Genomic DNA, 24,111 nt, shown 5'->3' with positions numbered 1-24,111 from the left:
CATAAAAATTTCATATATTTATGGTAAGAACTTAAGAAAATGGAGAAAATTTTATATTGACTCCTGCTTTTCAAGAAAAACAGTTGAGAGAGCAAAGACATCAAGTTGAGAATCTTCTCCAAGGCAGACATAGCTACCAAAAAGGAGCAGCAGGAGTGAACTCAACCATCTACTTCTTGATTATGCAGAAGATATTCTCAGCTTTCAGTTGCTCCTTTCCTTAGTCACTTACTTAGCATTATGCTCTCAAGTCAATTTCCTTTTGGTCCCCCACCCTACTCCTATTGGTTAACCAGAGTTATGCTCTAAAAAAAATCCCAGATGTACACAACCCTCATCCAAATCTCAAAATCCACTCACCTTGAGGCAGATCACTGCCACTTGGATCACAGGAGTAAGGTGGAGGTGGTGGTGGTAAGTTGGAAGCCTCTCCCACCTCAAGAGGAAAAGGAGGAGGTAGAGGGGGAGGAAATGGGGGTGGTGGCAGAGTTCCAGCAACAGCAGGCACATGAGCAGAGAGGTATGGATAGGATGGTGAAACAATCACTAAAAAAGAAACAAAACATAAAGTAACAATGCATAACTAAGTTCATCTTCTATTTCTTCTGTGTCCCAGCATGGTCAAATGGCTTAAATTCTTATGGTTTGACTTAAAAACCAAAACTTGGAAGATGAATTGCTCCACATTCTCTTAGACATGCCAGCTGAAAACTAGTTCATTACAGGTCATTTTCAGTTAAGGAAATACTTGAAATTAGAAGGAAAAACTGGAAATTTCAGAACTTTGACTATCAAGACTTGGAACATCAGCTAACAGGTACATAAATAAAATATCATTAAAGCAAAAGTTTTACTTTAGCTTAATACAAAGTTAAAGATGTTATCAGCCATCTGAAATTCTTCGTCAAATCACAAGATGCAAAAGCTAGTAAGAGAGACTAATTTGCACAAACTACAGATTTAGGTAATATTTGAAGGTTTCTATTTCGTAGCATCAGAGGAGTATCAGGACAGAGTAGGTAAAATATGTTATCCCTGTAACTTTTTTTAAAATTTGTCTTTATAGTTGAAAGTATTACAGATGTCCCCTTTGTTTTATTATTTTTCTCATTGACCCCTTCCACCCCTCACCCATCCCTCCCAAGCCTTTGTCACACCATTGTCTGTGTCCATGGGCTATGCATATATGCATATAATTCCCCCAGGTTATATCTCTCCCCCACCTCCACCCTTTAACTTTGTATACTTGTTACTATAGTTTAAAACAAATACTCACTTATGAGTTTTACAGTTTTTGACATAAGAAATTAAAATATAATTGTTTAAATATTAGTACATTCCTCTATGATAAAAAAGGAAACAATATGGTTCCAACCTAGTAAAAGTGTTTATATATATAGTATGCCAGATAAGCCTGTTAAATTTTTTGACAAAACATGAATGATATAACCCCCTTCAAGTTTAATTGAACATTTTAGCTGCCTTAGAAATCCAAGTCCTTCCTTCTATGCATATCTTTTTAAAAAACATATATAGAAACTTAGGCACTTTGCTGACTTTTTTCTTTTCTAAATTATAAAAATGGTAGCCATTTGAAAAGGCTGATTGATCTGTATGTCAATATTTTGCAATTCATTCCCTATGTAGAATTTTGAAACTTGAAAACTTCCAGATTTAACCAATTTATGAATAACATATTTCTCCAACTAGCTTCCTTAAACACTAACCTCTCTGAGGTATTTACTGTGTAATAACCAATTCATTTTTGAGAACTTTAAGTAACCAATGATCTTTACTTCTGTTACTCAATGTCACTTCCAAGAAGAAAAACTATTCTGTTGTGAAATCAGTTAATTCTTTTTTAAAATTTAATTAAAATTTTTCCATCACCATTTATCCCCTCTATGCCCTCTTCCACCACTGACCCTCCCCCCCTTGTTAAGATCCATGAGTTCTTTCACTTTTTTGCTCAATCCCTCCCCCTCAATAAACCTGGTACACACCCCTACACACACACCCTGAGCAAGCAGTCTATGAGTCTGTCTATTTTGCTTGGTAGTTCAGTTTGTTCATTAGATCCTACATGAGTGAAAACATATGGTACTTGTCTTTCTCTGGCTTATTTCACTTATAAACAGCTCTTAATTCTTAAGGTTACAAATAGCAGGATAGAATTATATGAAACTAGAGGCCCGGTGCATGGATTCATGCACTGGTGGGGTCCTTCAGCCCTCTCGCAATCCAGGACCCCTAAGGGGATGTCGGAGAGTCAGTTTCGGCCGATTCCCACAGGCCAGGCCGAGGGACCCCACCAGTGCACAATGCCTCTAGTACGCACATAACATCTTTGGTTAATCTCTTCCCACGCTCTCCCTCCCCCCTTCCCTCTTAGATTCCTCAGTCTGTTCCATGTTTCCAGGCCTGTGGCTTCTGCTCCTGTGCCCCCTGGTGGTCAGTGCATGTCATAGCTACCAGCCAGATGGCTGGTCGCTTAGGCTTTTATATATATAGACTACTTACAACTACTTAAGGTTCTTATACTGTAAGCATTGTTCCTTTACCTAAGACAAATACAATTTTATTATAGCTTAGTAGTATTTTTCTTCTGGAAATGTACCTGATGTTAAACACTATGTACTTTCTGCATTGCCCAGACATCTTTATTACAAGGAGATAGTTCTTATCCCCTTATTGCCCCCCACCCCCACCCCCGCTCCTGCCCTCACCCCCCTGGTGTCTGTGTCCATTGGTTATGCTTATATGCATGCATACAAGTCCTTTGGTAGTTCTTCTGTCTTTTAGACTAAATAGTACAGTATTGTCAAGATAATGGGGCCAATGACTTAAATGGGTAGAAATAAATAATCTGGTTTTGTGAGTTTGTTTTTCAAAATGAAAGTAATTTAGATTTGTTCTCATAATAGATGGTTTTAAGTAAGTTTCATCCATTCAGAACTGTTTGCTTTTATGGAAAACAAAGGAAGATGGTTTCCTACTTGGTTGTATATGTCTTAAATAAACATGTAAAATAACAACCAAACATTATTAGGATTATTCCTTTAGCATTTATCATTTTTAACTATTTTATTTCTTTGTGTGAAATTTTAGTCAAAAGTGGTTGAGATGTTAACAATATTCTTTGAAAGACTATTTAAAGGGTTTATAAATGTTTGAGTTATCATGCAAAGGCTGATTTCTAATAAAGTAAAACAATAAAATATTTATTTTGTCTAAAAAATAAAACAAAGAAATTCAAGTACTAAATTTTATTATTGTGTTAACTACACTATAATTTTAACTTTGAGAAGTACACAAAGTTTAATCTCATTGTTCAATAAAGTTGTTTAAATTCAGAGTTTTATAAAACTTAGTTTAGTACAGCAACTGTCCACAGAAGCTGAATTTGTTATTCTGGTAATTTAGCTGGAGAAATTTCAGGCCAAGTATTAGCAATAATCCACATTTTTTCATTTACTGATATAAATATTAATGATACAATTACCTATACCCTTTATACAGTTGCATGCTAACAGTAAAAGGAGGTCTGTTTCTTAGGGTCATTTAAAACTTGATAAACAGCTCTTTGGAGGTGATGAGGTGATTCTTTCTTGACTATAGAGGTTATACAACTCTATTCATTGTCAAAACACAGAACGGGGCACTAAAACATAAATTTTACTATACATAAATTAAACAGTAAATTTTAAAAACTTGCCCAGCTGTTTTGAAGTTTTGTCATGCATGCATAAGTCTCCATAAGTCAAGGTTTTGGAAGAGAAGTTTAATTTTTAGAGTATCTCCAAATGCTCTAAAAGCTTTATGAATTTGCTTTCTATAAAATAACTAGAGGCCCAGTACACGAGATTCATACACTTGGGTGGGGGGTGTCACTCAGCCCGGCCTGTGCCTTCTCACAGTCTGGGAGCCCTTGTGGAGAGCAGGCCTAAGCTGTCAGTTGGACATCCTTAGAGCTGCCATAGAGGTGGGAGAGGCTCCTGCCACTGTTGCCGTGCTCGCCAGCTGTGAGCCCAGCTTCTGTCTGAGTGGCGCTCCCCCTGTGGGAGTGCACTGACCACCAGGGGGCAGCTCCTGCGTTGAGCATCTTCCCCCTGGTGGTCGGTGCGCATCATAGTGACCGGTTGTTCTGCTATTTGGTTGATTTACATATTAGCCTTTTATTATATAGGATGACTTATTTAATAAAGCTCCACTCTTCTTCCTTTTAAACTATCACTCAAATCATATCATTTAAAAAAAGAAAATGACACAAAGCAACAAATGAACAAACAAAACAAACTCAATGACACAGACAACAGTATGGTGGCTACAAGAGGGGAAGGGAAGAGGGGGGAGGATGAAGAGGTTAAAGGCAGTCAAATATATGGTGATGGAAGGCAACTAGACTTTGGTTGAACACACAATGCAACAATATACAATTGACTTATTATGAAACTCGACACCTCAAACTTGTACAATGTTAGTAACCAATGTTACCCCAATAAATTTAATTTTTCAAAAAGCCAATGAAGCAAGTTCAATTAGCTACAGATAGTAGAATGCAATTATGATCATTAGGTAAAAACCAACTACTAGACATATAAGCAGTTAAATACATTCTTATGGGCCTGAAAGGATACAGGGCAGAAAACATTTGGAGATTACTTTTTCTGAATTCACCTTCCTTTAAATTCATATTACAATAAGCCCCATAATAAAAAAGCTTTTATTTTTTATAATTTCCAGTTGTTCTAGATTTGTATAAGCATCTGATTTGCAGTCTTAATAGGGCTCCATAGCTTAATAGATATAATTCAGGGATGGCTCCAGAACAATGGAAACAAACTTTTCTAAAATATTAATGGAAATCAACATAATGCACTCTAAATGCTTATTTCCCCTGTCTGTGTTTCTGCAGTCTACTTCAGGACATTTTACTTTTATTTTAATGTTTTTATTGACTTTTAGAGAGAGAGGAAGGGCAAGGGATAGAGAGATAAAAACATCGATGAGAACTTTGATCCACTGCCTTCGGGAATATGCCCTGACCAGGAAATTGAACCGTGACCTCTCAGTTCTTGGGTCAACGCTCAACAGCTGAGCCACACTGGCAGGGCTGCTTCAGGACATTTTAGAAGAAAACATGAATATATATATAGCAAGAACTGGCTTCTTAGAGATCAAAGAGCATGGCCAAGACCAAGATGCAGTGAGGTGCAAAATTTAAGGGGCCACCAAATTAATGTAAAAAAATCCATGATGAATAAAATATCAAAATTCTAAAAGACAGGCCCTGGCCAGGTAACTCAGTTGATTGGAGTGTCCTCCTGTACACTACAAGGCTGCAGATTTGATCCACAGTCAGGGCTTATACAAGAGGCAATCAGGTGAGGATTAAAAAAGAAAATCCTAAAAGACAGGATATCAGCCTGCACTGGCATGACATAACCTCAAGAGTGAATCCCTTTCTCATTTCACCCTAGGCCTGGCCCACAGATCCTGTCTTTAGGGCAAGTGAGTCACTAGTCTGTCCCTGGCAAAAGCCTAAGAAACAGTAACCAAAAGTCAGTTATAACAGGATTTGATGCTTATGAAGAGTCTCACAGTAAAGACAATCATGGCATCTAGTTACCTGGCAGATAGGAAGTAACTTGCAGGAGGATGGAATGGGCTGCTAGACCAGGGGTCCTCAAACTTTTTAAACAGGGGGCCAGTTCACTGTCCCTCAGACTGTTGGAGGGCCGGACTATAGTTAAAAAAAAAAACTATGAACAAATTCTTATGCACACTGCACATATCTTACTTTGAAGTAAAAAAACAAAACGGGAACAAATACAATATTTGTATTTGCATGTGGCCCACAGGCCGTAGTTTGAGGACCCCTGTGCTAGACAGTCACATGAATAACAATAGAAAACGGAAGTTGTTTCATCTAGAGTAGTGGTGGGGAACCTTTTTCCTACCAAGGGCCATTTGGATACTTATAACACCATTTGAGAGCCATATAAAATTATTAACTTAAAAATTAGTTTGCTATATTTGGCCAAACATTTAATTAACTCAGCCCTAATGCCTTGGCAAGGCCAGACCAAATGATTTCGCAGGTCTTATATGGCCCAAGGGCCAGATATTCTCCACCCCTGATCTAGAGGATTGATAAAGAGCAACTAAAAAGCAGCATCCCCTGGTAGAATTATAATCGAAGTTCATAAGTGACTCAAAGAACAAAAAGTAACATAAATGAGGGCAGTATACATTTTTAGAAATACCTATAGAGAACACAAATTTGGCATTTAAAGAGTAAGCATTCAATGACTCTATATAAATGAGGTATGACAATGCTTGATTCACCTGTCACTTGATTTTTTAAAGCTCAGAAGTAGGAAGCAGACAGCCAACACTTTCCCCTACAATTAATCCCTAAGTTGTACAACCAGGGTCTACATTAACATTTACAATGAAAAATCTGTATGGTCATTAATTAACATATATTGCATGTTTTTGTTCCAGACACTGGTCTACTGAGAACTTGATTTTTAAATAAGTGAAAAAGATACAGAAAATAAATAAAATGAATTATTTTAAGATAGACACTATCCAGGTCAATAAATAAAACTTAACCAGCCACTCCAGAAAACTTCCATGCTCCTTATACCAATTACAAAACCTCTCCCTCGACCATAATTAACCATTACCCTGACTTTCATAGTAATCACTTCCTATATTTTCTTTTTTTATTATTACAGACTAGTGGCCTGGTGCACGAAATTCGTCCCTCAGCCCAGTCTGCACCCTCTCCAATCTGGGACCCTTCGGGGGATGTCCCACAGGGATCGGGCCTAAACCAGCAGTTAGACATCCCTCTCGCAATCCCGGATCACTGGCTCCTAACCGCTCGCCTGCCTGCCTACTTGATTGCCCCTAACCACTCTGCCTGCCAGCCTATTTGCCCCAACTTCCCCCCCCACCCGCCGGCCTGCTCACCCTCAACTGCCCTCCCCTCCTGGCCTGATTGCCCCTAACCACCTCTATCTTGGCCCCGCCACCATGGCTTTGTCTGGAAGGTCTCCTGGTCTAATTAGCATATTACCCCTTTATTAGTATAGGTATCTCCCATTTTCCCTCTTACCCACCTTCCTCCCAGCCCATACCCCCTACCCAGTGATCACTATCCTATAGCCCATGTCCATGGGCTATGCATGTAAGTATATAAATTCTTTGGTTTATCTTTTCTCGTCCCCCCCAACCCCACATTGAGGTATGTCAGTCTGTCCCATGCCTCCATGTTTCAGGTCTTATTCTATTGGTCAATTCAGTTTGTTCATTAGATTGCACAAATAAGAACATGTGATATTTGCTTTTCTCAGTTTGGCTTATTTCACTTAGCATAATATTTTCCAGGCCCACCCATGCTGTCCCAAAAGGTAAGAGATCCCTCTTTTATTTTAAAATATTCTTATTGATTTCAGAGAGGAAAGGGGAAGGAGAGAGAGAAATGTCAATGATGAGAATTATTGATCAGCTGCCTCCCTGCATGCCCACATTGGGAATTGAGCCTGCAACCCAGGCATGTGCCCTAACCGGGAATTGAACCATGACCTGCTGGTTCATAGGTCAACAGTCAACCAATTAGCCACAATGGCTGGCAAGATCTTTCTTTTCTTCATTTTTTTAAAATTTTATTTTCTTGTTTAAAGTATTACAAACAGTAGTACATATGTCTCCTTTTTTCCCCTGGTTATGCTTATATGCATGTATGTAAGTCCTTCAATTGATCTCTTACCCCCCAACACTTCCCAGCCTTCCTGCTGTAATTTGACAGTCTGTTTGTTGTTGTCTTTCTTTTTTTATGGCTGCATAGTATTCCATAATGTAAATGTCCCATAGTTTTAAAAAAATATTTTTATTGATTTCAGAGAGGGAGAGACAGACAGAAACATCAATGATGAGAGAGAATCACCGATCAGCTGCCTCCTGCATCCCCCCCCACTGGGGATCAAGCCCGCAACCCAGGCATATGCCCTTGACTGGAATCGAACCCAAGACCCCACAGTCCGCAGGCCGTCACTCTATCCACTGAGCCAAGCCGGCTAGGGCCCACAGCTTTTTTATCCATTCATCTACTGATGGGCACTTGGGCTATTTCCACATCTTAGCTATTGTAAATAACTGCTATGAACATAGGGGTGCATATATTCTTTCTGAATTGGTATTTTGGGGTTTTTAGGATATATTCCCAGAAGTGGGATTGCTGGATCAAATGGAAGTTCCATTTTCAGTTTTTTGAGGAAACTCCATACTGTTTTCCATAGTGGCTGTGCCAACCTGCATTCCCACCAGCAGTGAACTAGTGTCCCCTTTTCTTCACATCCTCGCCAGCACCAGCTGCCTCCTGCACATCTCCTACTGGGGATGTGCCCGCAAGCCAGGTACATGCCCTTGACCGGAATCGAACCTGGGACCCTTCAGTCTGCAGGCCGACGCTCTATCCACTGAGCCAAACCGGTTTCGGCTCACTGTGGTGTTAATTTGCATTTCTCTGATGATTAGTGACTGAGCATCTGTGGTTTTCTTTTTAGGAGTTTTGTCACCCAAATGTGCATTCCTACACAGATGTTTAAAGTTGATGCTTTGAATCTCTCAATCTGTTGCTCCTTTCTCCATCCCTATCATTTTCTTTCCGTTTTTCTTTGTAAGAATCTGGGTCCTTTGACATGTTGAGTTTCCCAAAATCTGGATTTGCTGAATACACACCCGTGGTGCATTTCAACATATTCTTCTGTATTTCTTGCAAATAGGCAGCTCAATCCAGAAGGCTGGATCAAACTCAAGATTGATTCCTTTGGCACATTTATAGGCAATGTCTTATTGTCTTTGCAATCTTAGCAGCTATTACTGTTTTATACCCATCCATTCAGTAAGGACTGCAAAATGATTATATTCTGCCACTTCTTTTTCAATGATTAGTTGGAATACTAATACATAGAAACATTTCCCCTCATCTATTTGGTTATCTAGTAGTATAGTTCATGTAAGGGAAAATAAATACTTAATTCTTTCGCTCTATTTTCTAGTTTTGAAGAAACTAAGGTTTTACTTAGACTCTTTATTACATCTGTAGTACTTATCTTCCATTAAAAAAATAGCTATACTTTATCTACATTGTCCAAACATATGGCCATTACATGGAATATTCTCAAACTCCCAGCCCTCATTTTGTCTTAATTCTACAGGTAAATTTAATGCTTACTCATTAGGTCTTATGTTGATGTTGCTAATTATTTTAGAAGTCTAAAAGTCAAAACTCATTCTTTAATACATTGCTGACCATTAATACAACTTCCTGTGATGGCAGAAATATTCTCTATCTGTGCTTTCCAATACTGTAGCCCAGGGGTGGGCAAACTTTTTGACTCGAGGGCCACAATGGGTTCTTAAACTGGACGGGAGGGCCGGAACAAAAGCATGGATGGAGTGTTTGTGTGAACTAATATAAATTCAAAGTAAACATCATTACATAAAAGGGTACAGTCTTTTTTTTTTTAGTTTTATTCATTTCAAACGGGCCGGATCCGGCCCGCGGGCCGTAGTTTGCCCACGGCTGGTCTATACCCTTTCTGGTCTAAACTCTCCAAATTGTTTTCACTGAGCAGATAAATAGGATAGTCCAAGTTCTTGCTTTATTTGATGCCATGCTGACATAATCATCTACACTAAAAATGTTTTGACACTGAGAGTATTGATGTATAGTGCCAAAATAGATGATCAGGTAGCCCACGGCTGCTGTAGCCACTAGCTACTTGGCATGTTGTTAGTGCGACTGAGCAATTGAAGGTTTATTTAGGTATAATTAATTTCAAATTAAATTATCACATGTAGCTAGTGATTACCTTGCTTGACAGCATAACTTAAGTAGATTCTTCAGGAGGTGCTCATGTAAATAATATTCTCTTAATTGTTATATATACTGCCCATTAAGCATGAAAATCAGTTTGGTTGAATATAAAATTTTGGTTCACACATTCCTTTAGTATCTCAAATGTTACTCCAAAATGAAGCACTGCTATAAATTTTGATGATTATTTTATTTCTTTTATACTCCATAGGCTCTTTTACATAGATAACCAAAGGACTTTCTAGTTCTTTAAGGTCCAGCCATTTTAAAATATATATATATTTTTAGTGATTTTAGAGAGGAAGGGAGAGGGTGAGATAGAAACATCAATGATGAGAAAGAATCATTGATCGGCTGTCTCCTGCACTCTCCCCCCACCCCACTGGGGATCTGACTGCAACCTGAGCAAGTGCCCTTGACCGGCATCAAACCCAAGACCCTTCAGTTTGCAGGGCTATGCTCTATCCACTGAGCCAAACCAGCTAGGGCAAGTACCGCCATTTTATTAGAATATCCTGGTGTTGGTTGTTCTGAGTAAACAGGCTGCAGAGTGGTATTTCAGTAGGTAATTTTAAACCTTTTTTAATTTCAGGAAAGTCTTCTGAATTATAGTTTTCAGTATTTGTTCTTTTCCTTTACTTTGGTTTTCTTCTTCAGGGACTTGTGTTTGATCTCCTTTACCTAACTTTAGTACGTCACTTTTGAATCTTTATATTCATTTTCTTCACTTTAAATTTCCACCTTTTTTAACATCTTTCTCTTAAAGCATTATCTGTTGTATATATTTTGTCATGGTCTTATAGTTTAGTCTTCATTACTGAAATGACTTTCTTCCATTTCTGTCACCTCATCTGAGTTTTTCTGATTCTGATTTGTTATTCTTTAATATCTTATTTTATTAATGTCTTTAGCTCATCCTGAAATACAGGGTGTCCCAAAAATGATATAGAGGCTTTTAGTTTCTTCTTGTTCAGCAGTCAATCAAAGGTGTTTGACGAACTCTAAAATTGCAACTCTAATTTCCACTTAAAGTGGAACCTTGGTTCTTGAACTTATTTCATTCCGGAAGGCTGTTGAAGTGATTTTTTATTCAAAAACTGAATTATTTTTCCCATTAGAAATAATGAACTAGTAATGAATCCATTCCAGATCCCCAAATGATTCCCTGTTTTAACCTTTCTTATATATAGTACATGTCTAATGCACTGTTTAATCTAGAAATACTTCTTTTCTTACATTTATCGAACCACCCCCTATTACCTCTGGAATAGAACAATCTTAACAAGCTCAAAGAGAAGCTTTATCTCGATTGATGCTACCAATGACACCAATTGTCTGTTACTTCAGTTTTGAAAATGATATTTATTTTAACCCTTACCTGAGGAGTGAGGATATTTTTCCCATTGATTTTTTAGAGAGTAGAAGGGAAGTGGGAGGGGAAGAGAGATAGAGGAGAGAGAAACATGGATGTGACAGACACACATCAATTGGCTACCTCCCCCACACACCTCAATCAGGGGTGGGGATTGGACCTGCAACCCAGGTATGTGCCAGTGACCAGGAATAGAACCCATGACCCTCCAGTACACAGTCCCACACTCTAACCACTGAGCAACACTGGTCAGGGAGAAAATAAAATGTATTTTAGTAAACACTGCTTTTCTAATTATTCAAAGTGTGTATATACATTTTTTGGGACACCTCATAGTTGTTAGTTTACTTTTAGTTTGTTTAGTTCTGTTTAGTGAGCACATTTCTGACATGCTTTTACTGTCTATAAGGATGTTAGTCTTTTTTTTTTCTTAAAACATCTTCAGCACTTTTCATCTTAGCACTTTTTACCTTAGCACTTTTCATCTGTTCATTTTTTATATACATATTTATATTGATTTCAGAGAGGAAGGGAGAGAGATATAGAAACATCAATGATGAGAGAGAATCATTGATTGGCTGCCTCTTGCAATCCCACCCCCACACATTGGGATCAAGCCCACAACCCGGGTATGTGCCCTTGACCGGAATCGAACCTGGGACACTTTAGTCCGCAGGTGCTAAGGGGTGCTCACCAAAAGGAGGCAGCCATATATAGGCCTTGTAAAGGCCTGGTCCCAAGTCCTTTTTGAAGCCATGGAATAACGCCCGATACATCAGCCTAATAGAGCATTGAGTTTTAACTGCGATTGCAATACCTACCACCACTCAGCCGCCAATGTTTCCTGAGACTAAAAGGACTAATTGCACTTTGAGGCCGATGCTGCTTTCTGGTGTATATTCTCCACATCAGATGACTATTAACTGCCCTTTGTTCTGCTAGTGGAAAAACAATTAAACCTGGGCATTTCATGTTTTGTTTTTTCTATTTTTTGTTTTGGAAAACATTTTTGTTTTTGTGTTTGTACATGATCCACTCTTTGTTTTCTGGAACATGTTTTGAAACTTGTGGTTATGCAAACAATATTTTAAATATTTAAGTCACATATTTGTCCAAATCAGGTTTAATGGCATTGCTTCTGTCCTAGAGTGGGATTGAGAACATTGAAATCATGCAGCTCAGAAGTGCAAGCAGGGAGCTGACGAAGGATAAACAGAACTACAAACCTATCTAAGTGAAAAAGAAGGGTGGACATAAGCCTGAACTTTAATATATAAAAACACTGATCTGCACAGTGGAAAGGTAGAATTAAAAATACTCATCATTCCTTTCCACTGATTTCAAAGTCAACTTCCTCATCTACCCTCCACTTCATCCCATCCAAGATTATAAATGAATAAATGAGTAGAAAGTATAAGCAATAAGACTAGATAGCACTTCGTATTTTCAGGATTAACCAAATATGTGGAAACCGACTCCGACTGTGTTCGTTTCCTAGTTTTTGAGTGGCCTGGGCCATCAAGGGTCCCTTCCTCAGAGCGCTCCCTTGATGAACCCTCCATAGTCTTCACTTAAAAACGAATGTATATACAAATGCTATGTGACATGATATTTTAAAATGTAAAACAATTTACCGAAAACTCTTTTCGTAAACATGTCTTTATTGTGAGACATAGCGTAAAAGAAGAAAGCCTGGTCCCTGCGCTCATCGTGAGATAGAGTGCGGGCACTGGGGATTCCAAATATCCATATATATGGCCTGGCAAGTTCTGTTCTGTCCATCCCGGATGGCGACGAAAGAGCCCCTGCTGAGTCATTCCGAGTGTTGATGACCAAGCAGGAGACAAGCTGAGTTTCTGCTTAAGAAGGGCAGGGCCCAGGACAACGGTGCACGGGCTGCACAGGAGAGCATCAGTGGAATCGTGCTGTGGGGAGGGCGGTTGACAGGATGTTAGAGCCAAAGCTTTTGCATCAGCTTTTACAGCGGGGTGGGGAGGATTCAGACATGAAATTACATGGAATTCCCCCTCCCCAAGGGCACTTGGGGAAGTGAGGAGATGGAAGGGAAAGGACACAGGCATGAAAAGTAGTATGGTTGTGTTAACTGGAGCCAAAGTACAATCATTAGAGTAGAATAAGTTTAATAGAGGCCCCAAGAGGAAGAGGGTATAGTTTATCTAGTTTGGCAACTGAAGGAAACTCACAGGGACGCCCCCTGTCTGCAAAGTTTCTGGTTCCTCCCAACTGTGATGAGGTAGCGATCCTGGTTCAGGAATTCTCCACAGCGAGTTGGAAGTAACACGGAGTCCCAGAACAGGACTGGGAAATGGACTTTAGGTGAGAGATGAGGGGCCAGGGATCACTTCCTTGTACCTGTTTTGGGAGATATATTTAGTCCTTCGAATAACAAAAAAGTGGAAAGGAGAGAAAATAGTCCGTTTCTCTAATTAGTCCACTTCTCTAAAACAGTGGTCCTTGAAATAAAAACTTAATGAGGAATTAGTGAAAGTGAACTTCTAGTTGAACTGGGAAAAAATGTAAATGTTGGTTAAAGTCACAGGCTTCTTGCTTGGCTAATATTCATTGCATAGGGTTTGGGGTTTTTTGTTTGTTTTGTTTTGTAAAGGTGGGATGGAGAAAAAAGGGAAAGATCAGGGACAACTCATAATAATTTTTAAAAGGCATAATGATTTACTGCATCTTTTACAATTGTTTCCAATTAAATAGATTTATATCCACTTACAGCTGAATGTGGGAACATTTTTTTAAAAAATCGTGGTGTTGGCAGTGTCCTTCGGGTCTCTCACAGCCATATCACTCTTGGGGGAGAGGAGGAGGGGAAAAGCTGGCTTCACTGCTTTGTGACTCACAAAGCCTTTATAATGGTAGTGCCTTTCAGAGGGGAGGATGGGAGATAAAGAAGTTCATTGTATTTAGAGTGACTGATATTGCAGCATTTTTCTTCACTTTATAATATCTTTTAAATGAAAACATCTGAATATAGGGTGAGCCTAGGAATTCTTGAGTTACAACCTCAGCTATTCCTGATTCATCCTTTCTTACAGAAAGTCTTTGTTTTTATTTGGCCCAAATGTCCCCATTGTTAGAAAGTTAGGGGGAAAGAGGGTAGACGTTAATTTCATAGGAATGTTGGAAGAATACCTTAGTTGGGATGTCTAGAAAATACCTTGATTTTTTTTAAAGTGCTACACACTGCCAGTGCTAAGAATTTTATTGATAGGAACTTTGAACATTCCAATTTTTCAATATTCGTGTCTTTAGATACCGTTTGCAAACTCATGAGGTTAAATTCCATCAAGTGATTTTAACTGGAAGTACTAAGTGCTCTTTATCTATGTTATTTGGTCTTGGCCTGTAATTTTGATCATTTAAAAGCTTGTCTACAGAAAAAGGTTAGGAAGAACTGGTTGAAGTCTCATGTCAGTAAGCTGTCTTCTTCAGTATTTCTTATGGCAGACACACGAGTAAGATGCCCTCCAAAGCAACCGCTACTCTCTCCTCTCAGAGAGCTTTGCATTCTGGGAAAATTGGCAGAGAAGACCCCAGACAGCCACTTTCCTCACTGGGAGGGCAGAAGTGAGAAGAAAATATTGTCTGATTTTACACCTCACTCTTTAGAGTCTCACTGTCATCTGCTACAGAAACAAGTTAAATGTGCAGGTGTAGAAATGAATAGAACTGTTGGTTCGGGGAAGGAAAATCTTGAATCTTTCTTTTTTTTTTTTAAGATAATTCGTTTTTTCGGGAGCATATTTGCTTTCTCATAGCCTTTATGATTTGGTGCCATGAGTTAGTCATCACTTTTTTCTCATATGAAAGAGCATGGAAATTTACATCTGTGAGAATATGTCCCCATTAGAGAATTAGGAAGCAAATATATTATAAACCAGATGGAGGTTATTTCTGTGAATTAACTAAAACTTTGCCCCATGAATTTGATAGAGGAGGGAATATTTCACACATAAGGGGTCTCTGTAGCGGGGCAAATGTGCAAAAACCATCCCTTGCTCAGTTTGGGGGAATGTTGACCTATTTCTTTCTCTCCCATGTAGCATCTCTGTGGAGTCCAGGCTAGGCAAACACAGTATGTGAGCTTTCAGTGGCTTCATTTGTATTATGGTTTTTCTTAACTATTTAAAATCTTGGGATCACATACTCCACTAAGGGAAGCTACTATGTTCGTATTCATTTTATAAACACTCTAAGGCTCTGGTTGTTTCATTAACTCTAGAGGATTAAAAGGCACTGCATTTTGTTCACAGACTACACATTAGAAAATATTCATGTGAGAAACCTATACAGAAATAGAACACAGAGGTATCATAGGCCGCATTTTCTTCATCACTTTTTAAAAAATATATTTTTATTGATTTCAGAGAGGAAGGGAGAGGGAGAGAGATGGAAACATCAATGATGAGAAAGAATCATTGATCGGCTGTCTCCTGCACTCTCCCCCCACCCCACTGGGGATCTGACTGCAACCTGAGCAAGTGCCCTTGACCGGCATCAAACCCAAGACCCTTCAGTTTGCAGGGCTATGCTCTATCCACTGAGCCAAACCAGCTAGGGCAAGTACCGCCATTTTATTAGAATATCCTGGTGTTGGTTGTTCTGAGTAAACAGGCTGCAGAGTGGTATTTCAGTAGGTAATTTTAAACCTTTTTTAATTTCAGGAAAGTCTTCTGAATTATAGTTTTCAGTATTTGTTCTTTTCCTTTACTTTGGTTTTCTTCTTCAGGGACTTGTGTTTGATCTCCTTTACCTAACTTTAGTACGTCACTTTTGAATCTTTATATTCATTTTCTTCACTTTAAATTTCCACCTTTTTTAACATCTTTCTCTTAAAGCATTATCTGTTGTATATATTTTGTCATGGTCTTATAGTTTAGTCTTCATTACTGAAATGACTTTCTTCCATTTCTGTCACCTCATCTGAGTTTTTCTGATTCTGATTTGTTATTCTTTAATATCTTATTTTATTAATGTCTTTAGCTCATCCTGAAATACAGGGTGTCCCAAAAATGATATAGAGGCTTTTAGTTTCTTCTTGTTCAGCAGTCAATCAAAGGTGTTTGACGAACTCTAAAATTGCAACTCTAATTTCCACTTAAAGTGGAACCTTGGTTCTTGAACTTATTTCATTCCGGAAGGCTGTTTGAGAAGTGATTTATTCAAAAACTGAATTATTTTTCCCATTAGAAATAATGAACTAGTAATGAATCCATTCCAGATCCCCAAATGATTCCCTGTTTTAACCTTTCTTATATATAGTACATGTCTAATGCACTGTTTAATCTAGAAATACTTCTTTTCTTACATTTATCGAACCACCCCCTATTACCTCTGGAATAGAACAATCTTAACAAGCTCAAAGAGAAGCTTTATCTCGATTGATGCTACCAATGACACCAATTGTCTGTTACTTCAGTTTTGAAAATGATATTTATTTTAACCCTTACCTGAGGAGTGAGGATATTTTTCCCATTGATTTTTTAGAGAGTAGAAGGGAAGTGGGAGGGGAAGAGAGATAGAGGAGAGAGAAACATGGATGTGACAGACACACATCAATTGGCTACCTCCCCCACACACCTCAATCAGGGGTGGGGATTGGACCTGCAACCCAGGTATGTGCCAGTGACCAGGAATAGAACCCATGACCCTCCAGTACACAGTCCCACACTCTAACCACTGAGCAACACTGGTCAGGGAGAAAATAAAATGTATTTTAGTAAACACTGCTTTTCTAATTATTCAAAGTGTGTATATACATTTTTTGGGACACCTCATAGTTGTTAGTTTACTTTTAGTTTGTTTAGTTCTGTTTAGTGAGCACATTTCTGACATGCTTTTACTGTCTATAAGGATGTTAGTCTTTTTTTTTTCTTAAAACATCTTCAGCACTTTTCATCTTAGCACTTTTTACCTTAGCACTTTTCATCTGTTCATTTTTTATATACATATTTATATTGATTTCAGAGAGGAAGGGAGAGAGATATAGAAACATCAATGATGAGAGAGAATCATTGATTGGCTGCCTCTTGCAATCCCACCCCCACACATTGGGATCAAGCCCACAACCCGGGTATGTGCCCTTGACCGGAATCGAACCTGGGACACTTTAGTCCGCAGGTCAACACTCTATCCACTAAGCCAAACCAGCTAGGGCTGTTCATTTTTATGTGATATTATTTTTCATAAACTTTTGAATTAGGCAGAGTATAGGAAAGCTTTTCTAATGTCACAGGGCTCTCTTTAGCTGTTGATTTTATGTAATGCTAAAAAAATGTATCACTGCTTTCTAGGATTCATAACTCTGTTCTCCTCCCAACTTTACTCTGGACCTACTCTTTTCCCTATCATGATCATTTTTATTCCACTTCCAGCAGTTTCTGCCCAGTAAAGAATAATATCCTGAAAGGGAGACCTGGCAGGTCAGTTATGAGAGTTCTTAGGAGCCAAACTGCTTCAAGACCTTCAGTTCCATTATAATGTACCCAAAGCACTCATCTAGTGTTGGACAGGTAAAATCCCTTCCTAATCTTAGCTGCTCCTTCCAAATTGGCCGCCCCCCTTTCCAGTGAATTCTTATAAGTTCTTTTGGGGTTCTTCTGTTCTTAGGTCCATTAGACAACATCCCCAATATACTTCTGTCTTCTTGCTCCCACATAAACCCTGATAGCATGCAGGTCTTGTGATGGGTGGCTTGTCCCTACCTGTTTACATTTTGTGGTTCATGGGGATACCTTGCCATCTAGTTTTGTTTTAAGTATTGTCCATGGGTTTTGGTTTGCTATTTCAATTTTTATTGGGGGACTCAGATTGAAAAGCTATTGTTGCCACCACCTTCCTAGAGTTCTGCTAAGAATTTTAAATTATATTATCTCATTGGAATTCCATAACCACTTCAGAAATTGGTACTACCAGTACCCATAAGCTCATTGATAAAAAAGGTTCAATAACCTGTCCAAAATTACACAGCTAGTTAAGTTGTAAAACCAAGATTCTAACCCAGATCTCTTAAATTCTAGCACATATATTCTTTATAACATTCACGGGAAAATCATTCGTTATATAGAAATGTATTTTATAGCAAACTTGTCAGGAGTTAATTCTGTGAAGTGTGAACACACTTCTACCTTAATTCCTGTATAATAAAATTCAACTGGAAGTTTGAGAAACTATTCCAAGTCCTTTACATTTTCAGCAGGGTAGTAAAGAGATAGATACAAAATCAGATCAAAGCCAAATTTGCAAAAAAACAAAAACCCAACCAACCAACCAACCAACCATTGAAACCCTGGCTCTCTCAAATCTTATGGATTTTTCAACTATAGAAGGTATTTTATTAAGTAGGTTAAACAAATGTAATTATGGAAGTGAAAGTAATCCTATCTAATCACTAGAACTACTGTGTGCATATTCATGAATAGGAAAAGAAGCTTCCAAAGTAGGCAACCACTAATAACCTACCTGGCCTGCCTTGTGTAGGTGAAGATACAAATAAAGGCTGTATAGCCTTCTGTGGGGAAACTGAAGTGGTACTACTAGCTTGATTAGCTGCTGCACAGTTAGATAAGACTGGAACTGGAACATTATTGGCACAGGAAGCTGTAATTGCTGCAGAATTTACCATCACCTGTAAGTGTGAAAGAAAGTTTAGAATTCTAAGTTCCACTTCTCAAACAATATTAGTCTCCTATAGGATCCTAAATTTCAGGAAATAGTATTTTTTATTATATATCTCTATTTTCTATTTTTTTTGGTCATTAATTTCTCTCGGCAACATTTTGTCACTTTTAGCATACAAATTTTCCAGCTATATTGTTAGATACATTCTTAAGTATTTTGTGTTTTTTCTTTCTTTTTAAATCTTTATTGTTGAAAGTATTGCAGATGTTCCACCTTTTCCCCCCATTGACCCTCACCACCCTGCTCCAGTATTTTGATAACTAAAACACAGAGGAGTCAATCTTTATGTAAACCCTCTAGAGCAGGTTAAGTTATTTCTTTTAGAAGACCCCAGATTACTTTGAGAACTTTAATTTTTAATGTATTATTTTTTTCTAAAAAAGGTAATACATTAATATGATTCAAAAATCAAGTATACAAGGGGGGGATGAGGAGGAAACTGGTCTTACAAGGCGTGTCAGGCCTAAAAAACTGTGAACAATGCACTGCCCTGGGGGGGGGGGAGGTCGTTATTGCTGGCCCCAGGACAGTTCATCGGATATGGCCTGGGGACCTCAACACCTGGGGGCCTTCCTGTAAGCCCATGAAAGGGGGCAGAACCATATTTGCAAGACAAAGACCCCAGAAGGTTATAAAAAGTGAAGCCCTCTGTGTGTTTCTTCACTCTGATTTGGAAATTATTCCCGGAGTCCACTAGTGTTAATAAACAGGGTCCCTCCCTTTCTCTAGGAAAAAAAAAATCAAGTATAACATTGTGTAACAATGATATTTCCCTCCAATCCCTATACTCCATCTGCCTTGTTCCCTTCTGCCCAAGCAGGTGACTTCTGTGTTTCCTGCATATTGTACAGAGATTTATACACACTTCTTTAAACACAAAAGGTGCTTGGATTTTTTAAAACTTTCCGAGACTACAAATTATATTTCTGATTAGGCCACAGCACCCAATACAGGGCTGTGCACAGAGAGGTGTTCAATAAATAATAAGACTCCTCTTCTTGAATATACTGTCCTCACTGCAGTCTCCATTTCCTTGCTACCCACTGAAGTATGGCTGCTACCCCCTCTGGTCCTCATAAACTGTATTTGAAGTCACCAGTGGACTCCATGGCAAAAATCCTAGTAGACTCTTGTTAGTCCTCATGTTGCTTTATCTCCTGGGAATAACTGATACCTTGAAACAGTCTCTTCCTGGGTTTCCCAAATATACTCTCCTATTCCCCGCCCCCCTGCCCTCCTTGGCTTTTGCTTCTCTTACCCATTTCCTAAAATTTGGTGATCCATAGGCTCTGTTCTAGATGCTCTTATCTCTTCCTTTTCCCAGGATGATCTTATTCACTCTTATGGTTTTATATTTTTCTTCTTATATTTTATTGATTTTTTACAGAGAGGAAGGGAGAGCAATAGAGAGTTAGAAACATCGATGAGCGAGAAACATCGATCTGCCTCCTGGAGAGTTAGAAACATCGATGAGCGAGAAACATCGATCAGCTGCCTCCTGCACACCCCCAACTGGGGATGTGCCCGCAGCCAAGGTACATGCGCTTGACCGGAATCGAACCTGGGACCCTTCAGTCCTCAGGCCGATGCTCTATCCACTGAGCCAAACCGGTTAGGGCCACTCTTATGGTTTTAGCTACCATTTTGATACCAACTCCCCATTCTACAGGAGAGCTTTACATTTAAGTGTCAGTGTATGACGTTGACTTTAGACATCATTTATATTAACTAACTCATTATAAGAGGTTCATAGTAGTCTAATGCCAGTGCATAGAACAGTGACTGGAACATAGTAGATGCTCAATTAATTGAATGAATTTACCAATCACTATACAAGGAACCACAAGGTATAATACTTAAAATAGGAATATAAGCAGCTTCTTTGAAATATGATGAGTGAAGAGAATAAAAGAAAAAAATTCATTTTCCTCCATTCAGATCACCGCAACTGACTCCTTAATAACACAATAAAGATTACCTCCTGGGGGTAGTTGCATGAGGTAACTGTGTCCTGAGGAGACATAGAACATGGTCCTCTGTCCTGAAGAGACTTTAGTGAATACAGAAATACAGTTAAGTAAGGGCAAATCAAGAAACCAAACAACGTATCAATAAAATATCTGCTGTGTTTCAACATCTCCTAAAATAAAGGTGATCTGTTCTGAAAATATTCAAATTGAGAAGTGACTAATAAGATAATGCTCCAATCTATACCCTCTCCTCCATGCCTGCTGCTACTGCCATGATGAGGTCTTCAGTCCCCCTTGAATTGATCCACTTTATCAGCGGTTCTCAGTAAACTCAGGGGTAGATCCTCGAGGCAGAGCTGAGCAGTTTGTAACCCTAATCTCCAGCAGCTTACTGGGGGGGAGGGAGTAGGAGGGAGACAGAGAGACAGAGATTGAGATTTCAACACATAAAAAAATGTAATGACAAGGAAGCAAAAATAATTTTTATCAGATGAGAAGTATAGAGTATTCTGAGCATTTCATAGTGATAAGGTGTTCCCTGAGTTTTGGAGCTCAGAAAGGATTCCTGATAGTGGCTCATGCATGGTGTGAATGCTTTTGATCGATTTGGAAGGGGGAGTGATGTTAGGACCAGGTTCCTTTAATACTTTCAAAGAGCTTCTTGAAAATCACTTCCTCCCACCACCAAAGACATTAAAAAAAGATAATGTTCCCAAAAGTATCACTCTAATGCCAATGCCTGATTTAGGTAACTGTTCTATTTCCTATCTACATCCAACTCCAGTCCCAGTGCAGACACTAAAATGTAACAGAGGATTATAATTTAAACACTTTCTTAGTGGCCTTTCTTGACCTAAAAGTTTCAAAATCAGTAAGACCAACAATGGTTTTGCTAAGAGAAAGCATTCCATCTAAAAAAGTAGGTTGGGACAAAGGTGGATAATTGGCTGGTCATCTGCATCCTATCTAAGCAGGATATAGTATAATCCAAACACCACTCCCTCTGTCTCAAGACTATCTTTGTGAAAGCAAAAATGATTTTAAAAGGCTCTGATTGTCATGACAGCAAAGACAAACAAACAAGCAAGCAAACCAGTAGCAAAAATTGGTAATAATGATAAGAACAGAGGGAATCAGGGGAAGTAATCAGAGAAACAGCAGGAACCATACTATAACAAATATGAACCTAATTTAACATGGGCTTAAGATTGCATGTTTCTAAATTTTGTGTTCAAGTATAGCCAACGTATCTGCCAAAAAGCAAACTTTAGCCCTGACTCAGAATGCCCAGTGTGAATGCTAAACAATTCTAGAGAAGGACTTAGTTGAGAGATGAACATGAAAATATGAAATAGGAATAAATATTTATGTTTTCTTAGAAGGCTCTGTGCCTGGAAATCTTTAAGTATTGCATTTGTCTTCTCCCCTCAGAATACTGTAAGAAAATTAGAAACTTGCTATGCATTTGGTGACTGGAGGGTGGGAATGGAACAAAACATGAAAAGATTGAAAGCTATTGGGATGCATGATCAAATAAGTCAAGAAGAAAAAGGAACAAGTGAAATTAAAAGATCATCTCTGATGTTCAAATTTTTACTTGCTTTTTTAGTTGGGTGAGTATTTCAAAAAATGGTATAAAAAGCATGTGATATGAGAATAGTAATAAATGAGGGGACAACTATTTCTCTAGAAGGGGCAAAGGAAATGAAGGAAAAATAGGCGAGAGAATTATATATAAGTTTTCTTTACCTTCCTAAGATGTATTGCCTAAACAGCAAAAACAAAAATTTAGTACATGAAGCTACCAAAGTTAAATTAATCAGAGCTAGGGAATAGAGGGTAGTTATTCAAGTTCTTCACAAATATTCCAGTTTTCCCCGTGGGTACATGGTAGGTTGCTCTTCCTGGTCTCATCTAAAGTTAAGTATGGCTATGAGACATGTTTGGCCAACGAAACATGAGCAGAAATATTAAAAGCCAGTGTTCAATTTTCCTATTTTTAGCCTGCCCCAATGTGACTGAAAGCTCATGTCTATCAGCCTAAGTCCCTGCATGACCATGATGCACAAAAGCTTGCATTGGACATATAACATTAGGGATAGCAACTGTCCTTTGTTAAGCTGTTCAAATTTGGGGGGGTTGTTACTGCAATCTAACCTAGCTTGATTAAAACAGTAATTGGTAACTAGAAGTAATGTGTTGTTCTAAGAACCTAATTTAGGATGGAGATTATGAATTTGCAAGCTCTTAAAGGAAGAGGCAACTACTTCAACCCCAAACTGTAGAAGATAAAATTGATAAATGCTTTGAACAAAGAGCAGTTAAAACTCAGCCTTAAAGCCAGAATCACACTGTTGTTAAAAACTAATTGCATTAAGATATATCAAAGCAAGAGTCCAACTAAGGATATAACACCCAGTGAATACTTGCACTGGACAAAGTGGCTCGTGGAAAAGCATCCTAAGGTATGGCTCTTCCATCGACGCCTGATAAGCTCATGATACTCAAGTAGAGAGAAACACAGATAAGAAAGCAAGCACTATAGCAAATCTAAGTAGTGTATCTATTATTAAAAAGAACTATTATTGTAGGGAGCAGCTATAAGGTTAAGCCTCGTACAGACCTGTTGGCAAAGCCACAAATAAGTCCCAGCTTAGAGGGCACAGCCCTCTTAGCATAATTAAGCTTGACCTTATGATGCTCCCTAGATCTTATCTGGGTAGCTAATGGGCTGAGGAGGTGTAGCAAGTGCTGCCAAAACAAGTGAAACTCACAAGAACACTGTAACTATGGTGACCACTACCTTGTTTACCTCTGGCTATAAAATAAAGGCTCAGCTTGCCATCTGGATCTCTCTCTGTGGCCTTAGCCAGGCACAGGAGATCCACCTAGACCCAGATTATTCTCTGTCTGTCTTTTCTAAATCCTTCCCCACCCGCCCTCAGGCTCACCGAACCCTTGACTGTGCTGACCTGGCACATGTGGCGCCCAACGTGGGGCCTGAGTTCAGGGAAACTACAATTGCAAGGTGAAAGGATGCTCCAGTGAAGCACGTGCAGAAAGCAAAGAGGAAGGTAAGGAGCAAGTTTAGTGATAACTAGGTGTAAAATATGGGAAATTCAGGATCGCAGGAAGAGAATTTATACGTATCCATGCTTAAGGCTATG

At 38.7% G+C, this 24,111-nt stretch overlaps 1 protein-coding gene across 1 annotated transcript in view; it reads right to left on the bottom strand.

Moving 5' to 3' along the window:
- Positions 1–24,111, bottom strand: part of ALG13 (ALG13, UDP-N-acetylglucosaminyltransferase subunit) — an 87,659-nt gene that overhangs the window by 13,690 nt on the left and 49,858 nt on the right. Inside the window, 3 exon segments of the mRNA XM_005886343.2 lie at positions 361–546; positions 18,756–18,921; positions 20,953–21,024. Coding sequence (XP_005886405.2) covers positions 361–546; positions 18,756–18,921; positions 20,953–21,024 — 424 coding nt within the window.

Source organism: Myotis brandtii, unplaced genomic scaffold (genome assembly GCF_000412655.1).
Source record: "Myotis brandtii unplaced genomic scaffold, ASM41265v1 scaffold973, whole genome shotgun sequence".
Classification (NCBI taxonomy): domain Eukaryota; kingdom Metazoa; phylum Chordata; class Mammalia; order Chiroptera; family Vespertilionidae; genus Myotis; species Myotis brandtii.
Note: the sequence above shows the minus strand (reverse complement) of the source record. Positions and strands in the feature narration are given on the sequence as shown.